This window comes from Fusarium odoratissimum (assembly GCF_000260195.1).
Source record: "Fusarium odoratissimum NRRL 54006 unplaced genomic scaffold supercont1.1, whole genome shotgun sequence".
In the NCBI taxonomy this organism is placed as follows: Eukaryota; Fungi; Ascomycota; class Sordariomycetes; order Hypocreales; family Nectriaceae; genus Fusarium; species Fusarium odoratissimum.
In genome coordinates, this window is record NW_022158687.1 from 3,115,364 (window position 1) to 3,131,769 (window position 16,406).

At 49.5% G+C, this 16,406-nt stretch overlaps 7 protein-coding genes across 10 annotated transcripts; 3 read left to right on the plus strand and 4 right to left on the minus strand.

Annotated features, from left to right (window-relative positions):
* Window positions 1-3: 3 nt before the first annotated feature.
* Window positions 4-2,285, minus strand: FOIG_01089 (uncharacterized protein). The gene has a single exon (XM_031197726.1). It carries the CDS (start codon window positions 555-557, stop codon window positions 153-155), a length of 405 nt encoding a protein of 134 aa, XP_031073493.1. The 5' UTR covers window positions 558-2,285; the 3' UTR covers window positions 4-152.
* FOIG_01090 (uncharacterized protein) lies at window positions 37-6,932 on the plus strand. 2 transcript variants are annotated; one of them, XM_031197728.1, is made up of 2 exons: window positions 37-3,004; window positions 3,053-6,932. In XM_031197728.1, exons 1-2 carry the CDS (start codon window positions 1,104-1,106, stop codon window positions 4,854-4,856), a joined length of 3,705 nt encoding a protein of 1,234 aa, XP_031073495.1. In that variant the 5' UTR covers window positions 37-1,103; the 3' UTR covers window positions 4,857-6,932. The 2 variants fall into 2 exon arrangements, with proteins under 2 accessions (XP_031073495.1, XP_031073494.1); XM_031197727.1 differs by having other exon boundaries at window positions 37-6,932.
* On the minus strand, window positions 5,230-6,057 carry FOIG_01091 (uncharacterized protein; the record flags this gene model as incomplete). The annotated part of the gene is made up of 1 exon (XM_031197729.1): window positions 5,230-6,057. The coding sequence occupies one exon, from the start codon at window positions 6,055-6,057 to the stop codon at window positions 5,230-5,232; it is 828 nt and encodes a 275-aa protein (XP_031073496.1).
* FOIG_01092 (DNA replication complex GINS protein SLD5) lies at window positions 6,517-7,284 on the minus strand (the record flags this gene model as incomplete). Its single annotated transcript, XM_031197730.1, has 3 exons — window positions 6,517-6,876; window positions 6,925-7,105; window positions 7,160-7,284. The coding sequence occupies 3 exons, from the start codon at window positions 7,282-7,284 to the stop codon at window positions 6,517-6,519; spliced, it is 666 nt and encodes a 221-aa protein (XP_031073497.1).
* Window positions 7,285-7,733: 449 nt separating this feature from the next.
* On the minus strand, window positions 7,734-8,492 carry FOIG_01093 (uncharacterized protein; the record flags this gene model as incomplete). Its single annotated transcript, XM_031197731.1, has 2 exons — window positions 7,734-7,908; window positions 7,960-8,492. 2 exons carry the CDS (start codon window positions 8,490-8,492, stop codon window positions 7,734-7,736), a joined length of 708 nt encoding a protein of 235 aa, XP_031073498.1.
* A 498-nt stretch (window positions 8,493-8,990) lies between these two features.
* On the plus strand, window positions 8,991-11,698 carry FOIG_01094 (peptidylprolyl isomerase). The gene is made up of 3 exons (XM_031197732.1): window positions 8,991-10,698; window positions 10,749-11,131; window positions 11,180-11,698. The coding sequence occupies exons 1-2, from the start codon at window positions 9,016-9,018 to the stop codon at window positions 10,884-10,886; spliced, it is 1,821 nt and encodes a 606-aa protein (XP_031073499.1). The 5' UTR covers window positions 8,991-9,015; the 3' UTR covers window positions 10,887-11,131; window positions 11,180-11,698.
* A 2,850-nt stretch (window positions 11,699-14,548) lies between these two features.
* On the plus strand, window positions 14,549-16,328 carry FOIG_01095 (phospho-2-dehydro-3-deoxyheptonate aldolase, phenylalanine-inhibited). Of its 3 annotated transcripts, XM_031197733.1 has the most exons (4): window positions 14,549-14,736; window positions 14,798-14,852; window positions 14,925-15,827; window positions 15,882-16,328. In XM_031197733.1, the coding sequence occupies exons 1-4, from the start codon at window positions 14,728-14,730 to the stop codon at window positions 16,031-16,033; spliced, it is 1,119 nt and encodes a 372-aa protein (XP_031073500.1). In that variant the 5' UTR covers window positions 14,549-14,727; the 3' UTR covers window positions 16,034-16,328. The 3 variants fall into 3 exon arrangements, with proteins under 3 accessions (XP_031073500.1, XP_031073502.1, XP_031073501.1); XM_031197735.1 differs by having other exon boundaries at window positions 14,549-14,852; XM_031197734.1 differs by having other exon boundaries at window positions 14,798-15,827.
* Window positions 16,329-16,406: the final 78 nt, after the last annotated feature.

The following is a 16,406-nucleotide window of genomic DNA, read 5'->3' on the forward strand; positions in this document are numbered from 1 at the left end:
AATTTCCAGAAGCTGATTGATCGTCAATTAAATAAACGAAAACATCACGCCATCGCTATCATCAAGATGCCCATGCCCACCAAACCGTTACTTTAAACGGCAAGGAGCAGGGTCTCTGCTCTCCCTCCATCTCAGCGGGCAGAATCCAGCATCTAGCCAAGCATGGACACACCCAAGCCCAGGGCCGTGGCATGATCCCAGCCTTTGCCTACGAGGAACATACGGGGTCCAAGAAGAGCCAACACCGGGGGACCCCTCCAGCCCGGCGTGTCCCGGTACAGAAGTGTTGGATCATGACAAGATGACAGTCCACTTTGCCAGAGACACCACCGTATGCGCCGGGTGCTGGGCACTCTGACCTGGGGAGAATCGATCCATGGGCCAACTCCAAGAGCATCGTCCATGGAAGCCGGAAGCACGTATGGATGGAGAGCAACACCAAGCCAGAGCTTTAAAAAGACCCGCCGTGCTTCATGCGCCGTGGCAGGCGGTTCCCCTCCCACCTTATAGTCACCAGTGAAAACCCATCTTTTGCTATTCGCGATCCTCACAAGCATTAGTGCTTCTACTACTTAGCTTGACCAGCCACAGCTTTTCTCTTTCCTTACACGGCTACCATAGGATAGGATCTTTGCCCGTATACGGACACAGTTGATGTTCCATTCAACTTGCGCCAACGCACGCACATCCTTGGAAACGCCCTGCCGCTCATTGATCCATTCCGTTGACTTGCCGTCTGAGTCTGACTTACCGAACAAGTATCCAAGACTTTTGGACTCCGCCTGCGCCTGCGGTTTAGTCGATCACTCCCAGGTTGCAATCAGTGACCCCGCCGCCGAGTTCCTTGCCGTGGCCTTTGCTTTTCGTTGCGCCCGACCTCACGGCTTCAATCTTTTCCTTCCTCGACATCTTTCCCTGTTGCTTCTCCTGTTGCCAATCGACAGTATCTGTGGACGATCTCACTGCCTCAAGACGCCAATATACAACAGCGCGGTTCCCAATGGACCCTTTGTGCCATTGAGCACCAAAAATCTCGACTTATACGCCCTCTTGAACGGCAGACGAAAATTTAGGGAAACGGTTCTCAACGACATCGGCCAAACATGCCTCTCAGAAGGTCAAGCAACTCGGCCGACGGCCATTCTGTCACATCTTCACCTTCTTTCTCCCTCTCAAGTACCAAGCGCCGATTCCCCCTCTTAAGCAGGAGAAGGAACCGACACTCAGATGTGTCGCAGTCCTCAATTCCTCCCTTGCCATCACCATCACCGCCAGCATCCCCTTCACCTTCTCAGAAAGTTGCTAAACCTGGGCTTCGGGTGCATGTCCAGGTCAGATTCGAGTCTCCTCATGGTTCTGAGCATGTTCGCGACTATGAAGCCTCCCCCCAGCTGAAAGCTACCGATCGCATTTGCCAAGCTTTGCTTTCGCGCCTGCAGCATTGCTCTTCTGAGCTTATCACACGCCACGATAGTAACGCTCTCGACCCGCTTCGCAAGCCACATCGTGACGTTAAGCCATTGCGTTATCGTATCACGTACCGTGTTGAGCGTGATGGCCTTATTCTCGTAGAAAAGTCATTGCGTTCTTTCCAAGAGTATGAGTTGACACATGACGATGCTCGCGAGGTTGTCGCCGCTACCGACCGGATCATTGGTCTCTTTTTAGTGCGGCACGACCCCGGATTCCAATGGTCCGAGTCCGTTGAGTCTGAAGCTACCAGTCCCGAGTCCGAGACCTTCCGGCCGTGCACCGGCCGGCCTCAATCCATGGCATGCATCCCCCGATCTCATTTTGTTAGCGACACGCAAAAATTCGAGTTTGTATCTGGGTATTCGATTGAGCTTTTCTTGCGCAGCCGTTGCGCTACCCGTTATCCAGAGAACCGGAATGCTTCTATCAAGATTGACAGTCGTCAGCCCTCACCTCTACCCCTCCTGCTCGGTGAAGAACTGACTACTCGTGTCTCAAATCTAATCATCGATCCAGTTGACGCCTGGAAGCGCAAGTTTGACAAGCGTCACAAGTCTTGCGCTGGCCTGGAGGGCAGCGGTGGCTGCACTCATATCGAGGATGGAGCTGTTGATATCATGGTCAAGGTCCGTAACCACATTGGCCCTGACTATACCTACTTCTCCCATCGTATCCAGACAAGCAAGGTTCTTTTCAATGGCCACGATGGTCGTGACTTTGACGACTTCGCCAACCAAGTCAAAGCGAAGCTAGAGAAAGCTCGTGATATGACAGACAAATCTCTGCGGTCCTTGGATGATTTCACTCTCACCATCCGAGAGCTCCGCGGCAAGAACTGGTCTGTTCACGAGCCTCTCATCGTCCGACTCGACCCCACAGTTACATACTGTCGCCAAACCATGGAAGCCGTCATGGAACGTCTCCAGACTGGCATCAGTAACGTTCTTGAACATCATGAGGATGCTCTTGCTACCATGACCATTCACAAGCGCGGGCACCTCATCTTTGACGGTTTCCTTGACGGTGCTGGTGGCGATGACAGTGTGCATCACGAGAAATTTGCGACACCTGATCTGGAGCGAAAAGCCCTCGAAGCCCACTTAAAGGAACGCATTCGTTCAGATATTACGATGCTCTGCAGAGACACATGTGCCATCGACTGTCCTGATACACTGCCAAACTTGCGTCTGAAGACAAGCGGAACAGCTGCATCTTCCATTGGAGCAACCCAATTGATGAGGCCTCCTTTGTCCACAGCTGGTTCATCATCTGCTGCGCCTACCACGCCTTCGCTTGCTGCCTCGCCTCTTCCTCGTCAGCCTTCTGAGACGTCCTTCCATGGATCCATGGCCAGCACTCGTTCTGACAAGTCTCTTGCCAAGAAGATTGCGAAGCAAAATCTGAGGGATTCCGTTGAATGCCCTTCGACACCAGCAACCCCGTCACCCGACCTGCGCCGAGTACCTTCGGGTGTTGAAATGGCCAAGAAGCATGGATATATGTCTGACTTCATGGCAGACGACGAGAACCAGTCCGAACCCCCGTCTACTCCAAGTCTGGTGGATACTGATAGCCTCAGCCCTCGAGACAGTGTCGTTGCAACCCCCTCGCGGGCCATGACCCATGATCAGTCCAACGAGGGACTTCGTATCATAGATGATGGACGAAGAATCATCTATCAAGAGCAGTCTGATATGGATGCCATCGCAAGTGGAATGATGCAATTCCACCGCCCGATCACCGACGATGACGAACCTATTCAGCTTGTCAAAGAGAAGCCAGCTGAAAATTCCGATAAGAAAGCGGCTCGCCGATCCCTGGACACCCGTATGCCAGACCTTTCTGGAAACACAGACCAACTTTCTGAGGCAAAGAAACATGAGCTAGCCATAACTCAACAAGAGTCACAACCTCATGCCACCACGACACCTGAGCTTCAGAAGGCAAAGGTGGCTGAAGAGCCCTCAACTGAGAGTGTCGCAGAACAAGTACCCCGGTCAGAGGTGTCTGTACCTGGACAGACAAAGGCTGAAGCCATCGCTGAGATGGGCACTGGCGAGACCCACCGGGCTTCCCAAGAGGAGCAGTGGGAGACGGCTGAGACCAGAGACACACCTCGCGAGAATCCAACAGGAATCGAGGTCAACTCAAAATCTGAGACGAGCTTTGGAACTACACTTGAAGCCAGCATTCGTGGGGATGCCGAGATAAAGGACACTTCTATCCCTGTTGTTGCTGTGACCGCTACCGCTGAAGAACAGCCTTCTAAAGAGCAGCAAATAGAGGCTCAACTGTCCAATGACTCTGAAGTGCAAACGCCTAAGGCTGAGCCTGTCGTTGCTGAGAAACTTCACGTTCCACCCGCTGATGCCGCGCAGAAGACACTTGAGGCGTCTGTACTTGGAGAATTCCCTAAGCCATCTTCCATTCACTCCCACACTGACGAGGCTAGTCATGACGATCAGCAGGAAGAGCATGGCCAGGAAATCCCAATTCAGACCTCGACTTCTGCCTTGAGGCAAGCGGAGGAGGATCCAGAAGTGAGCACGTCTCTGGCGCCTAAGGGAGCACCTACTTCAAGCGATTCTGGCATTTCTATGGAGGGTGATGCCAAAGACCGCGAGGCTCAATCGCCAGCTGTAACAAAGCTTGTTGAGAACACATCTCTCCCTTCCAAGAAGACAGACGATCAGTCTTCCGTTAAGGCTGACGTCGTGGACAAGGAAGAGCAGCATACTCCGCACTCGGATGTGACCGATGAGCATTTCCCCGAGATGGTAACTCACTTTCTTCAGACTGTTCCTGAGGATACTCTTCTTGAACCCACTGAAGTAGTAGCTGAAGATGTCGAGATTGTCACATCCGACTCACCCAAGACGCCAGAGGAGCCCACACCTCTCGAGGAACGTCCTCTTATGCCCACCATTGCCTCTGCCCCTCCGGAGAGTCTACTGACCCTGAAGAATTTCTTCTCTTCTTCGTCAGAAGAGAATGAGAAGGGACAAGAGTCCCCTCGAAAGCCATTCGATACCTCGGATTTCGCCGACGCCCTGGCTCGACCTCGAACCCGACCTCGAACTGCCACACTGCCCGAGCGCCGTTACTCGACAGCTTTGACTCTTGAGATCAACATCAATGCCCACAGCGACCCTGATCAAGAACACTCACCCATCGAGGATGCTCCCAAGAGCGCTAGTGGTGCGTGGCGGCCAGACGGCCTCCATCGCCGACAGCCGTCAGCTGGCTTCATCGGCTTGCCAGACCAGCGCCGGCTTCATTCTGTTGGTCTTCGCAGTGCTGTGTTGCCATACCGTTGGCAGCAGATGCGTCGTGAGCAGGCGCTCTGGGAAGGCCGCCCAGGCACTTCTCATAGCGAGGCCTGAACTTGGAGATCACCTAGCTCCATTTAATGATGATGATGACTTGCACTATGTCTATTGTTCAGTTTCATTTATACTTAAAAAAGAAATAAGAACCAAAAAGATACTATTAGGTTAGGGCGGCAGACGCGAAGGATGGGAAGAAAAGGAAAGGCAACTGGCCAATAAGTCCATAAATGGTATGGCTTGGCAAGGGCGTTGGTTAAATTTGATTTTCATCTGCATGCAAAGCATTTAGACTTGGAGCATGACATAATGCAGAGGATACCATTTCAGAGAGTTTATATAACACCTGCGTATTCCGAGAGAACTGCTTCTTCTTCTACTGTGGCCATTGTCGATGTGTCCTGGGACCTGAAGATGCTGCTTCGCCTTCTCACCATGGGATAATCCTCTTATCGTCCTTGAATGTACCAGTCTCCCCATCAGGCCCCAGAGTGGCGGCTTTCACAGAGCTTATCGCACCCAGATCAACAGGCTCGGTTCCCGCGAATCCATTCAAGGCGGTCCGGGAGTTGTGCCCCGGGCATGCAATATTGATCTTCCACTGCGAATCATTCTCATACCTGGTGGCGTAGTGGAGCGCGATCATGTTGAGAGCCGACTTGCTATGCGTATAAACACCGAAATCAAAGCTATGCATTGGATTCGTAGGATCGGCCTTCAGTGTCAGACTGCTCAAGGCAGTAGAGACAAAGACAATGCGGCGGATCTTGGTAGAGCGCTCGAGGAGGGGGATAAAAGAGTCAGTGACGAGGGCGGTACCGATGCAATTGGTGTTATAGACGGCCATCATAAGTTCTCGCGGAGACACGGCCATGCCGTAGCCTGAGATAGCGCTGTTGTTGACAAGGATGTCAAGGCGCCCAAATTTATCCCCGATAGCCTCGACTGCGGCGGAGATGCTATCATCTGATGTGATGTCCAGTATGAGAGGTGAGACATTGAGCCCCTGAGCTTGAAGCAAGGAGCTTGCCTCTTGTACCGCTTGTAAACGGCGGCCAGAGACAATGACGTGGTAGTCATTATTTTCGCTGGCAAGCTTCTTAGCGATTTCGAAGCCGATACCCTGATTGGCACCAGTGACGAGGGCGATAGTAGTATTGCGGGTGATGGTGGGGAGAGACATGATCGTGTCTTTTTCGGTTATGTGAGTGGTGATAGTCATATCCCGTTGAGTATGGTGGTGATCTGAGCAAAACATTTCTTCGCAGCACTTCTTGCTCTTTTATATCCAGGATAGATTCTGGTGAGACACAGAAACATGTAGCTGTCGTCATGTTGGTGACTCTAATCTCTATCTCCGATATGGGTTGTCGTTGAATCCTAAATCCGTGATTGGACCAGGAGCTCGAGGCCACTCTGAGATTGATTACCCTTTTGGGAATGAGATTGAGTCAGTGAGATGACAGGTTTTGCCAGTTTTGAGGATGCCAAGCAGAGGCTGAGAATTTTAGGGTTCACTTAACAAATGCTCCAGTCAGATAGCATTGGGGCATGGTGCTTATGCGTAAGAAATGAATGCGAATGCCAACAACTCGATGCTTGTTCGCTGCAAACCAGGAAGGTTATGAGTGTACACAAAGCTGAACTGTCTTGGATGTACAGAATACGCATGACATATCGTCGCTTGCCTGGTTCAAGCTTGGCCCCAGCAAGCACATCAGACAAGTTCAGCATCACCAACATCAACCATGTGCTTCGCACTTGACCATCTTAATATGAGCACATCGCCATTCTTGGCAGGGAGAGTGATATCGTCGTCGGTCCCTTTGCCATAAACGTCCTTGTCTCTTAGCATGCGGACAAAGACAGCCGTATCTAGATCCGGCGAATCGATCATGCTGATGTTGCCTGCAGTGTCATTGAGGTTCTGCAGTTGCTGCGGAAATGATGCCAGGAAGGATGAGAGATAGTGATTGTGCAGAAGAGCCTGATGCCTTGTCGCATAGGCTGCTTCTGTTGGAGACATCCTGCCTCTCAGCTCTTGGGTTGAGAGGTAGTGTAAGGTGTGTTTATCGATCTAAGGACAGTCAATTTTCTGTAGTTTAATGAGTTTAATGACACTTACCTTTGCCATACGAGCGCGAAGAAAACTTCGAACGAGGAACTTGTACCTCTCAAGCTCAGTCTGAATAACGATGAGGGCAAAGTTTGTCTTTGGATCCATATCGCCCGTCATATCCTCAACCTTTTCGATCTGGGATTTGATGCGTGCATTGACGCGCTCGAACAAGCCATCTGTTGGCCATCTATATAGATATTGTGAGTATTAGAAGACAGGAAGAAGAGCAGTGAAGTCTTACTCAAGAAGCTCAGGTGCTGAACGCTCAGCAACCCAGAGACGCGTCAAAGCTTGCAGGTCGCGTGTTTCGCTGGGGATTCTGTGAGACGTGGGGTCAACTTGGCGAAGAATGTCGTCGATATCCATTTTGCAGAACAAACAGTTCTTATTTTATGAGGCAGAGGGATTATAGAAAGTTCGGCGGCACAATTGGCTTATGTTCTTCTGCTGTACGGTTTGATCGTCAAAATTGAGGAACTTTGGTGGGGTGTGTTTGTGAGGTTGAAGGGAATGGATGTTTCTGTGAGAGCGGGGCCACACTGTAATACTAACTGGCGACCTCGCTATTTGACACCCAAGACTTGACATTCTTTTCAGCAATTATTCATAAATTTTGACTGTAAAAGAAGGATACTTATGTCGATTTCTCCGGTGTATATTCTTCCCACATATGTACAAGGCTTGTTGCCCTTCTATGTTTCAGTGGTTGACACCACACCACAGCAAACAAGGCCTATTGCCTCTATTCTTCAAGCCATCGCCCCTATACCTACACATCTGTATACTATGTATTTTCCTTACCCTTATTTAGATGATTATTGAACCTTCTTGAGAGGCTTATGTGCCTCCCTTTCTGCTTTTTCGTAGCCATTGACTCGGCCATACACCCACTTGAGGAACGAGGAAGAGACTGTAACTAGCCCAGCTGAAAATGTGAACAGCATTACTCGCTGGGTCGTAGAAAGAAGTTCGAAGAGGGGATATGGGTACCTATAGAAGTTAGTATTCTGCTGACTTGCCGAGAAGTCAAGAACAACATACCATCCATTGTGGCTAAAGCAGAGCTCAACCCAATACCAATAGGCAAAGGCAATGACAGTGCTGATTGCCATAACACCGTAAGCTGGGGTGGCCCAAGGAGGGCTAAGAAGAACGAGATCCAGACTCAGCAGTACGGCAGGCGCAAGATGAAATCCCATATCAGGGATTATGTGCAGATAGAAGTCATCAGGCATGAGAAGCTTGGGGTCAATGAGCCTCAGACCCCAATACAGGATTGAGATGACAACTTCCAAAGGCGTAGCAAGAACAGCAACCGCATTCTTTGCCTGAAAGAAAGTTGGGCTCAGGGTAATATCGGCCAATGCTCCGAGTACAAAGGCAATGAGTGATGCTGAAAGGCCAATAATGGTAAGGAACTGCATATGCCATCCGTAAGACCTGGCTATGGGCGTATCCCAGACTGTGAGAAAGTGAAAGTTGTAACTGAAAGAGGCTATTCCGATGATATGAAGCAATAGCGAAACATCTCGTGAGGGCGACGTAAGTCGTTGAAGGGGGTGACGAGGTGCCATGATGGTCCTGGTTCAGAGAGGTTATTCAGGTGGGATGTACAAGCCGCAGGCGAGAGGAAGAATTCTACGATATGGGACGGAGAATAGAAAAGAAGGGTTAGAAACGTTTGAATTCAATGTACTATTTCACATGATATAAAGCAAGGAAACGAACTTGATTTGACCTGTCTTCGGAGCCGGGGTCTCGGGCCTCATGGGATCCCGTTTAGGTACGTTCAATAGATGCCATGACCTCAATGTGGACCTGATGGCATTGTAGTGAGTGGGGCATAGAGAAGCCACAATTCGAGGTCGTGCCACATGAGGCTGAAATTGCCTTGACAACAATCTGGGATTGTCGCAAAGTGTAAATCAACGAAAATTACATCTTGGTCGCAACACCATAGGAACAACGGATTTACGCTTCTGGAGCAGGCCGATAACCAAGATGGCCTCAGATGATGACAATCGCTCACAGAAGCGTAACCATTCAGAGTTTCGTGACGATGCGTCTGGTACAGCATTTCCTATCGTGTGACGGTTAATGATGCTAACAAATCGTCTAGACAGCTCCTCTGACGATGATATGGGCCCTCAACTACCCTCGCAAGCCCCCAAGAAGAAGCGGCGAGTCCTGCCCCACGAAAAGCTTTACGTCGCGGCTTTGCCAAAGTCGCCCCGTTACTCAAAGTCCCTGATGCACAAGGAACAGATCCTCTTTGCGACGTGGACTCCCCTGACTGAATTCCTTATCACCTCCTCGATTGATGGTGTCGTCAAGTTCTGGAAGAAGATTGCTCAAGGCATTGAGTTTGTCAAGGAGTTCAAGGCCCACAATGGCGAGATTAAGTCGGTTTCCGTGAGCAAGGATGGACGAAGCTTCGCGACTGCCGGTGTGGACGAAACAGTCAAGATATTCGACGTTATCACATTCGACCTATTGTCCATGATCTCTCTTAACTACGCTCCCAACTGCGTATGCTGGGTTCATAGCAAGGGCGCCTCGCTGCCGCTCCTGGCTGTATCCGAGGAAACGAAGCCCCTGATTCATATCTACGACGGACGAGGCGAGAAGGAGGAGGCTATCCACACTATCAAGGGCTTACATAGGAAGCCTGTGCATCTGATGGCGTTCAACGAGGCATATGAATGTGTGGTGTCCGCTGATGAGGGTGGTATGCTCGAATATTGGCGGCCGAGCGGCGACTACGAAAAGCCAGATGGAGTTTTTGAGTACAAGAGTTCAACCAACCTTTTCGACTTCAAAAAGGCCAAGTCGGTGCCGTCATGTCTTTCTGTCTCTCCCAATGGCAAGAGCTTCGTAGCCTTTTCTTTACCGGATAGGAAAATACGCATCTTTGACTTTGCAACAGCCAAACTACATCGCGAGTATGACGAATCTTTGCAGGTTGCTGAAGAGATGCACCGTTCAGGGGCGGGAGCTGCTAAACTTGACAATGTCGAGTTTGGACGTAGGGCAGCTCACGAGAGAGACATCGAATCGCAGACGCTCAAGTACAAGTCCAATGTTATCTTCGACGAGTCAGGGAACTTTATTATCTACGGCTCCATGCTGGGGATCAAGGTCCTTAACACATATACCAATCAAGTGGTCAAGGTGTATGGCAAGGATGAGAACTTCCGCGCTGTCAATATCGCCATATACCAAGGAGCGCCCCAGAAGAAGGGAGTGACGACAGTCGAGATGGGTGCTTCCAGCAATCCCCTTTTACAGGAAGCGGAGACTCGAGATCCGATTCTGGTTGCTACTGGTGTTGGTAAGGTGCGGTTTTACATGTTTTCAAACGAGGAAGACATCTCCAAGTCGACACGAGACGTACAGAACGAGAAACCGATGATGCTGGGCAACAAGAAGGACGCACAAACGAAGAAGACCGAGACGGGTACCGGAGCCGTTATTCACACTACGTATGGAGACATTCACATCCGCCTTTTCCCTGACGCAGCACCAAAGACCGTTGAGAACTTTGTCACACATTCTAAGAACGGCTACTACAACAACACAATCTTCCACCGTGTAATCCGCAAGTTCATGATCCAGGGTGGAGACCCTCTCGGCGATGGTACTGGCGGTGAGAGTATTTGGGGGCGTGAGTTTGAAGACGAGTTCAGCAGTCTCAAGCACGATAAGCCATATACGGTCAGCATGGCCAACGCAGGACCTAACACGAACGCCAGTCAGTTCTTTATCACAACAGAGAAGACGGTGAGTTCATTTCCTGTTATTCATGATGAGCATGTACTGATGTTCAACAGCCATGGCTAGACGGAAAGCACACCATTTTTGGTCGTGCTACCCAGGGATTTGACATCATCCACAAAATTGAGAATGTGCGGACGCACAAGGAGAAGCCTGAGGAGGATATCAAGGTGCTTAACATTGATATCATATAGTAATACTTCTGACTGAGCACGAGCCTGCAACGTCGGAACCGTCCACAACGCCATATTGATATGACTAGCTCACTTTTGACATGCTGAGCCCGTGAGGGCATATAGACACCAAGAGCCCTCTCCGTGACGTCGAACTCCGCTACACTGGCCGAACACAGCCAAAGTCGTCTTCCGTAGAGTTTCTGTCTTCTGTCCATTGTCTCGACCTCTGTCTCCGAAATTGGAGGTTTAACGGGCTATACAGAGTAAGAATACTGGACTTTCATCTTAACATTGCTGACTGTGGCTGGTAGTTACGCTGCGCACGATCCTGATACACCTAGACTTTGACGAATGGAATATTATTAGAACTTTCACAACCCGGTCAGCTCATCCAGGCGGAGGTTGACGCCAGTAAGACGAAGATTACAAATCTATCTCTATCTTCACCGAATATCTGGTAACCTCAGGTTGGGCTGAGTCAAAATGGGATAAGGCAAGTGCCTAGTTAGTAGGCACCGAGGCCAATACAATCCTACCTGGGTAGGCAGATCTGAGCAGAAGCGTTCTTTGGGCCTTACATGAATCGCACGTTCCTACTTAAGGTAGTAGACGTTGGAGTGACAGCAGAAAAGAGCCAAGGAGGGCATATGTCCCCTCTGCTCTATTCATTGCTATAGCTTTACCAATCGTCAGTGTTGCCATCACCACCCGAGTTTCCTTTAACGCGCTGTTGACTGTGGAGGAAGGAAGAAAAGGAGAAAGCGGAATATGACTTGTTCCCCAAAGTATGTGAAGTACTAGATACCTAAGGTAGATAAAGAAAATTTGGTTTTTTTCCTCTTCTTCTTTTTTCTTTTTCATTAATTTTCGATATCTTTCCCTCCCAGCTGATTTGTGCAAAGTATATGCGATTAAGGTTAATAATTACGTCGCCAGAGTCATTATTTTAGCACACACCTCGATTTTGAGCTGGCGTTCGAGCAAGAGCTGTGGCGAAGGATGCTATGGCTGCCTGCCTTACCTAGGATAACGACGATAGGCGATGGTGTAATGAGTAGTGTTGTCTTTCCCTCTGCTGAAGAGGTCACGATTGCCACGATTTGCAAAGTGAAGTGAAAGTGAAAGGACTTGAGGGGGGAAGGAGTCGGCAAGTTGTGGTTACTTTAGAGGAAGGTGGGAAGACCGGAACGCAGTTCAAGGCTCTGAGTTGCTCTGTAGTTGCAAAACTGGCTTAGGATCTCATCTATGAACGAGGCCAGGATAACTGTCGTCGGACGATTCCATCCCGCAGGAGTTAGATAAGCTAATAGATAGGACCAGATACTGTGTTGTAGACCATTCTTACCAAGTATTTAAGAGAACCAGCAAACGGGATGGGAGTCCGGTAGTCAAGATAGCAGGAGGAAAGACGAAATCACCAACCTACCTCATCTCTTTCCACTAAGAGCTCTACTTCCTATCTCGTTAACCAGAGCCATCCTCCGGGCAAGAACCACTCTCCATCGTGAGAAGACACAGAAAGTGCAATCCCTACTGAGCTCGACAATATATCCCCTTCCAGCTCCGGTTTCATCTTCTTCATCTCCTCAACTTCTCGACCCGTCCCCAAGACACCAGCCACCTTCCTCTCCCCCTACTGCTATTCCCTTCGCTCTTCACAGCATCCTTCAGCTCTATCTTCCCAGCCTGCTCCGCCATATCGATCATCTTCCCTTCCTTGCCGTTCTACCTATGCTCTGCCATCCCATCTTGTCGGCATCATCTCAGAAGACTATACGCTGTTGCTTCGTCGCCAAGCCCCAGCTCGGTTCGACATATACAGCTGTATCTCATCGCTGATGAGCTTGACGCCTTGAGTAAGAGCTTCCTCAGTAAACCGAGTAGATCTTCACTGAAGATACCATTAATCTACCGAGCGGATGCACATTTTCTTCTCTTTGTGCACCGCCATGTTGACGACCGTCATCCTTCTGAGAGGTGAGGCTTTGGGGAGAGGGAGCCAGGTACTTTTTTATTTCCCCTTTGAGTTTTCCTTGTCTGCTCAGCCCTCCCAAGGTTGGTTGCCCTGTAGATAAACCATACAATTAATGGCGTAATTATTGAGAGTATATATTGGCTACAGGAAAACAGAGTCTATTCTACCTAGAGGCAATGTGTCATTTTTGCGGTGTTGCCTAGATCTATCTGGCCGAGATATCGATAGGGCTTACCAAACTGAACTGAATCAGGACTCCGACCAGAGTCTATACAAAAGATGATGCAACCGAAATTCAAGAGTACGGTCCCCATCAACGACGACGTGTCTCAGATCCTCCAAGAGCTCATCCAGCTGCAAACCCGACTATTCAAATAGCGTCGCAATTTTTGAGGATGGCGCGAAATAGCGACTCTGAAGCGCCAAGCAAGAAGAGCAATGCCGACCGTAAGGCTATGTTTCTCGCTAGCGGCATGTCCGAAGACAAGAAAACGGAGGACGGGGGCGAGAAGAAAGAGAAAGAGCCTGAGTCCTGAGCAAGGAGTTTGAATGCAACATCATAAAGCATAGTGTAATTTATTCACAATACATATCTAGGGGGTCAAGGATGGGAAAGGGTGGGGTGAAACTGTACCGAGTACAGCTATTGATAAATATAAATGATTTTATCTATTTAGAAAGAAAAAGGAGAAGAAAAAAAAAACAGGTATTCTATTATAATTGTGTTATTCGATTCGATATGATTTTCACTTTTCGATTAACTGTAGCTCGTTTTTATAACGGTGATAGTCGCTCCGGAGCGTTGTCATACACGCCTGGAATGATGGGCAGGGTGAGCCAACTACAACAGAGCTCACCTAGTTCTGCTGAGTCGTGCGAATAGCTGTATGACGAGAAGAAAATTCGCCTCGTAGGAGCTGCCACTCTTTAAGGTAGGCCATTGGTTCTCCTATGGCCTATTCAGGTTATCTCAGTCTCAGCTCTCCTTCTGCAGAAAACTTCTCTCCTGCCCAGGGAGCTGGATCAGATACACCTGCCGACTTCAGTACTGAAATACGGCGGTGCTTTGATGGGCCCCCTACGGGAACAACAATAAAAAGCTAACAGCCACGAATGACATATAACCAATGAGAATGAAAGGTTAATTGCGTGCACGAAAGCTCTGTCGATAGTGGTGTAGGAGGGAGCACACAGAAGTCATATTAAGCAGGGTATGTACGGTGTTGCAAAGCTCAACTCCAGACCATGAATACCTAAGGTAGGTATTCTGAAATAATTCGCCTCAACAACATGAAAGTCTCAGCCCAACAGCTGCCCCTACCTAATAAAACGGCTGGCTTTAATTAGTGCAAAAACCCACCAGCCAAAGTGGCAACCAGTGGCCACTTTCATCTCTTCGCTCAAGGTGAGTCAAGCTAAAAATCTGGAGCTTCCTTCCCGTTTACTTACTGTAGTAGACAATGGCAGAAATGGGTGCTTTGATCCTCCGCCAGGATTGCACGTTTCCGCCCTGTATCTCTTGTGATCGCTGCTAAACCGGCCAGCTAGAGTGCGGGGCAAAGTTCATTTCATCCAATCAGCAGCGGGATAATCGAACCTGAAAACCGTGGAGTGACTCTCTTGAGTGTGACACACCGAGGCCGGCGCAAAGGGAACGGGCAGGAAGAAAGGGACAGGTCAGGGTCTGGAAACCACATAAACTATAATTTATTTGGCCCTTGTTGAGACGACTTTTTTTATGTTATTCTTTCCTTTTCCACACTCGACTCCTATCATCATATTCCTCCTTCTGTGGTACTCTCAGATTCGCGCAATTGAATCTCTCTCTTCTCTTTACACCCCACTCTGACTTGTATCCCCTCTAACCCCACCATCGCCGTCACCATGTCTTCTGTAAGTCCATCTCTTTGAGCTCTCTGCTCTTAATGTGAGGGGTGACTCACGATAATGTCAGTTCTTCATTCCCAACAAGAATGTTGGCAATCAAGCCGACTCGGAAGATTGGAGAAGTAAGCAAACATCTGCCATAAGCTCTGGCTTACAAAATTTGTCCCTCCAACAGATGTGTTAATTCTTCTTAGTTCGCGGTTACAACCCTCTGACTCCCCCCGATCTCCTTCAACACGAAATCTCCCAAACCCCCGAGTCCAAGAAGACCGTTCTACAAGGCCGTAATGAGACTGTGGCCATTGTTAACGGCACTGACGAGAAGAACCGATTGCTTGTCGTCATTGGTCCTTGTTCCATCCACGACCCTGCTGCCGCCCTGGCCTACTGCGACCTCCTCTTGAAGGAGAAGGAGAAGCACAAGGACGAGCTTCTCATCGTCATGCGATCTTACCTAGAGAAGCCCCGCACAACTGTTGGCTGGAAGGGTCTGATCAACGACCCTGATATTGATGGTAGCTTCCAGATCAACAAGGGTCTGCGAATCTCTCGCCAACTCTTTGTCGACCTTACTGCCAAGGGTATGCCCATTGCCAGTGAAATGCTGGACACTATCTCTCCCCAGTTCCTCGCCGATCTGCTCTCAGTGGGTGCCATTGGCGCCCGTACAACCGAGAGCCAGCTTCACCGTGAGCTTGCCAGTGGTCTGAGTTTCCCTGTGGGCTTCAAGAACGGAACTGATGGTTCTTTGAACGTCGCCATTGATGCCATTGGTGCAGCCCAGCACCCCCACCACTTCCTCTCCGTTACCAAGCCTGGCGTTGTCGCCATTGTTGGTACCGAGGGCAACAATGATTGCTTCGTCATCCTTCGCGGTGGCTCGAAGGGTACCAACTTCGATGCTGAGAGCATTGCCGCTGCTAAGGAGGCACTCAAGAAGAAGGGCGTGCGACAGCGAGTTATGGTCGACTGCAGTCACGGTAACTCTTCTAAAGACCACAAGAACCAGCCCAAGGTTGCTGCCGATATTGCCGGCCAGATCTCCAAGGGAGAGGAGGGTATCATGGGAGTCATGATTGAGAGTAACATCAATGAGGGTAAGTCATGGGCCACATCTTCCAACAGAATCAGCATCAGCTAACTCGTCAAAGGTAACCAAAAGGTTCCCCCTGAGGGCAAGTCGGGACTCAAGTATGGTGTAAGCATCACCGATGCTTGTATCAGCTGGGAAGACACTGTCTCGACACTCGATACTCTTGCGCAGGCCGTGAAGGCCCGCCGAGAACTCTCAAACGGAGCCTAAAGTCTGATTTCTACCACATCATGGGCATGTAATACGTTTAGCGCTCGATCCAAAACAAATTTTCTTGGGATTGGGGTTGCATATTGTTGCAAAAGCTCGCATATTTGATTCAAGGCTTGGAGTTTAATGGATTCTTGATTCAAAGGATAGATAAAAAAGCATAAGGCAAAAGGGCGAAATCTGGAAAGCAACAGACAATAAGAAGATATGAGATTATTTAACATGAAATAGCTGGGATTTCATTGCGTAAATCAGACATTTCCTTACTGGAGCGTATCACATACTGTCCCTGGCAAACGCGCACACTGTGATGGCCAAGTCGTTATGGTGCGGCGTTGTTGCTCCTGGTATCGTCTTATTGACACTGTGCTGC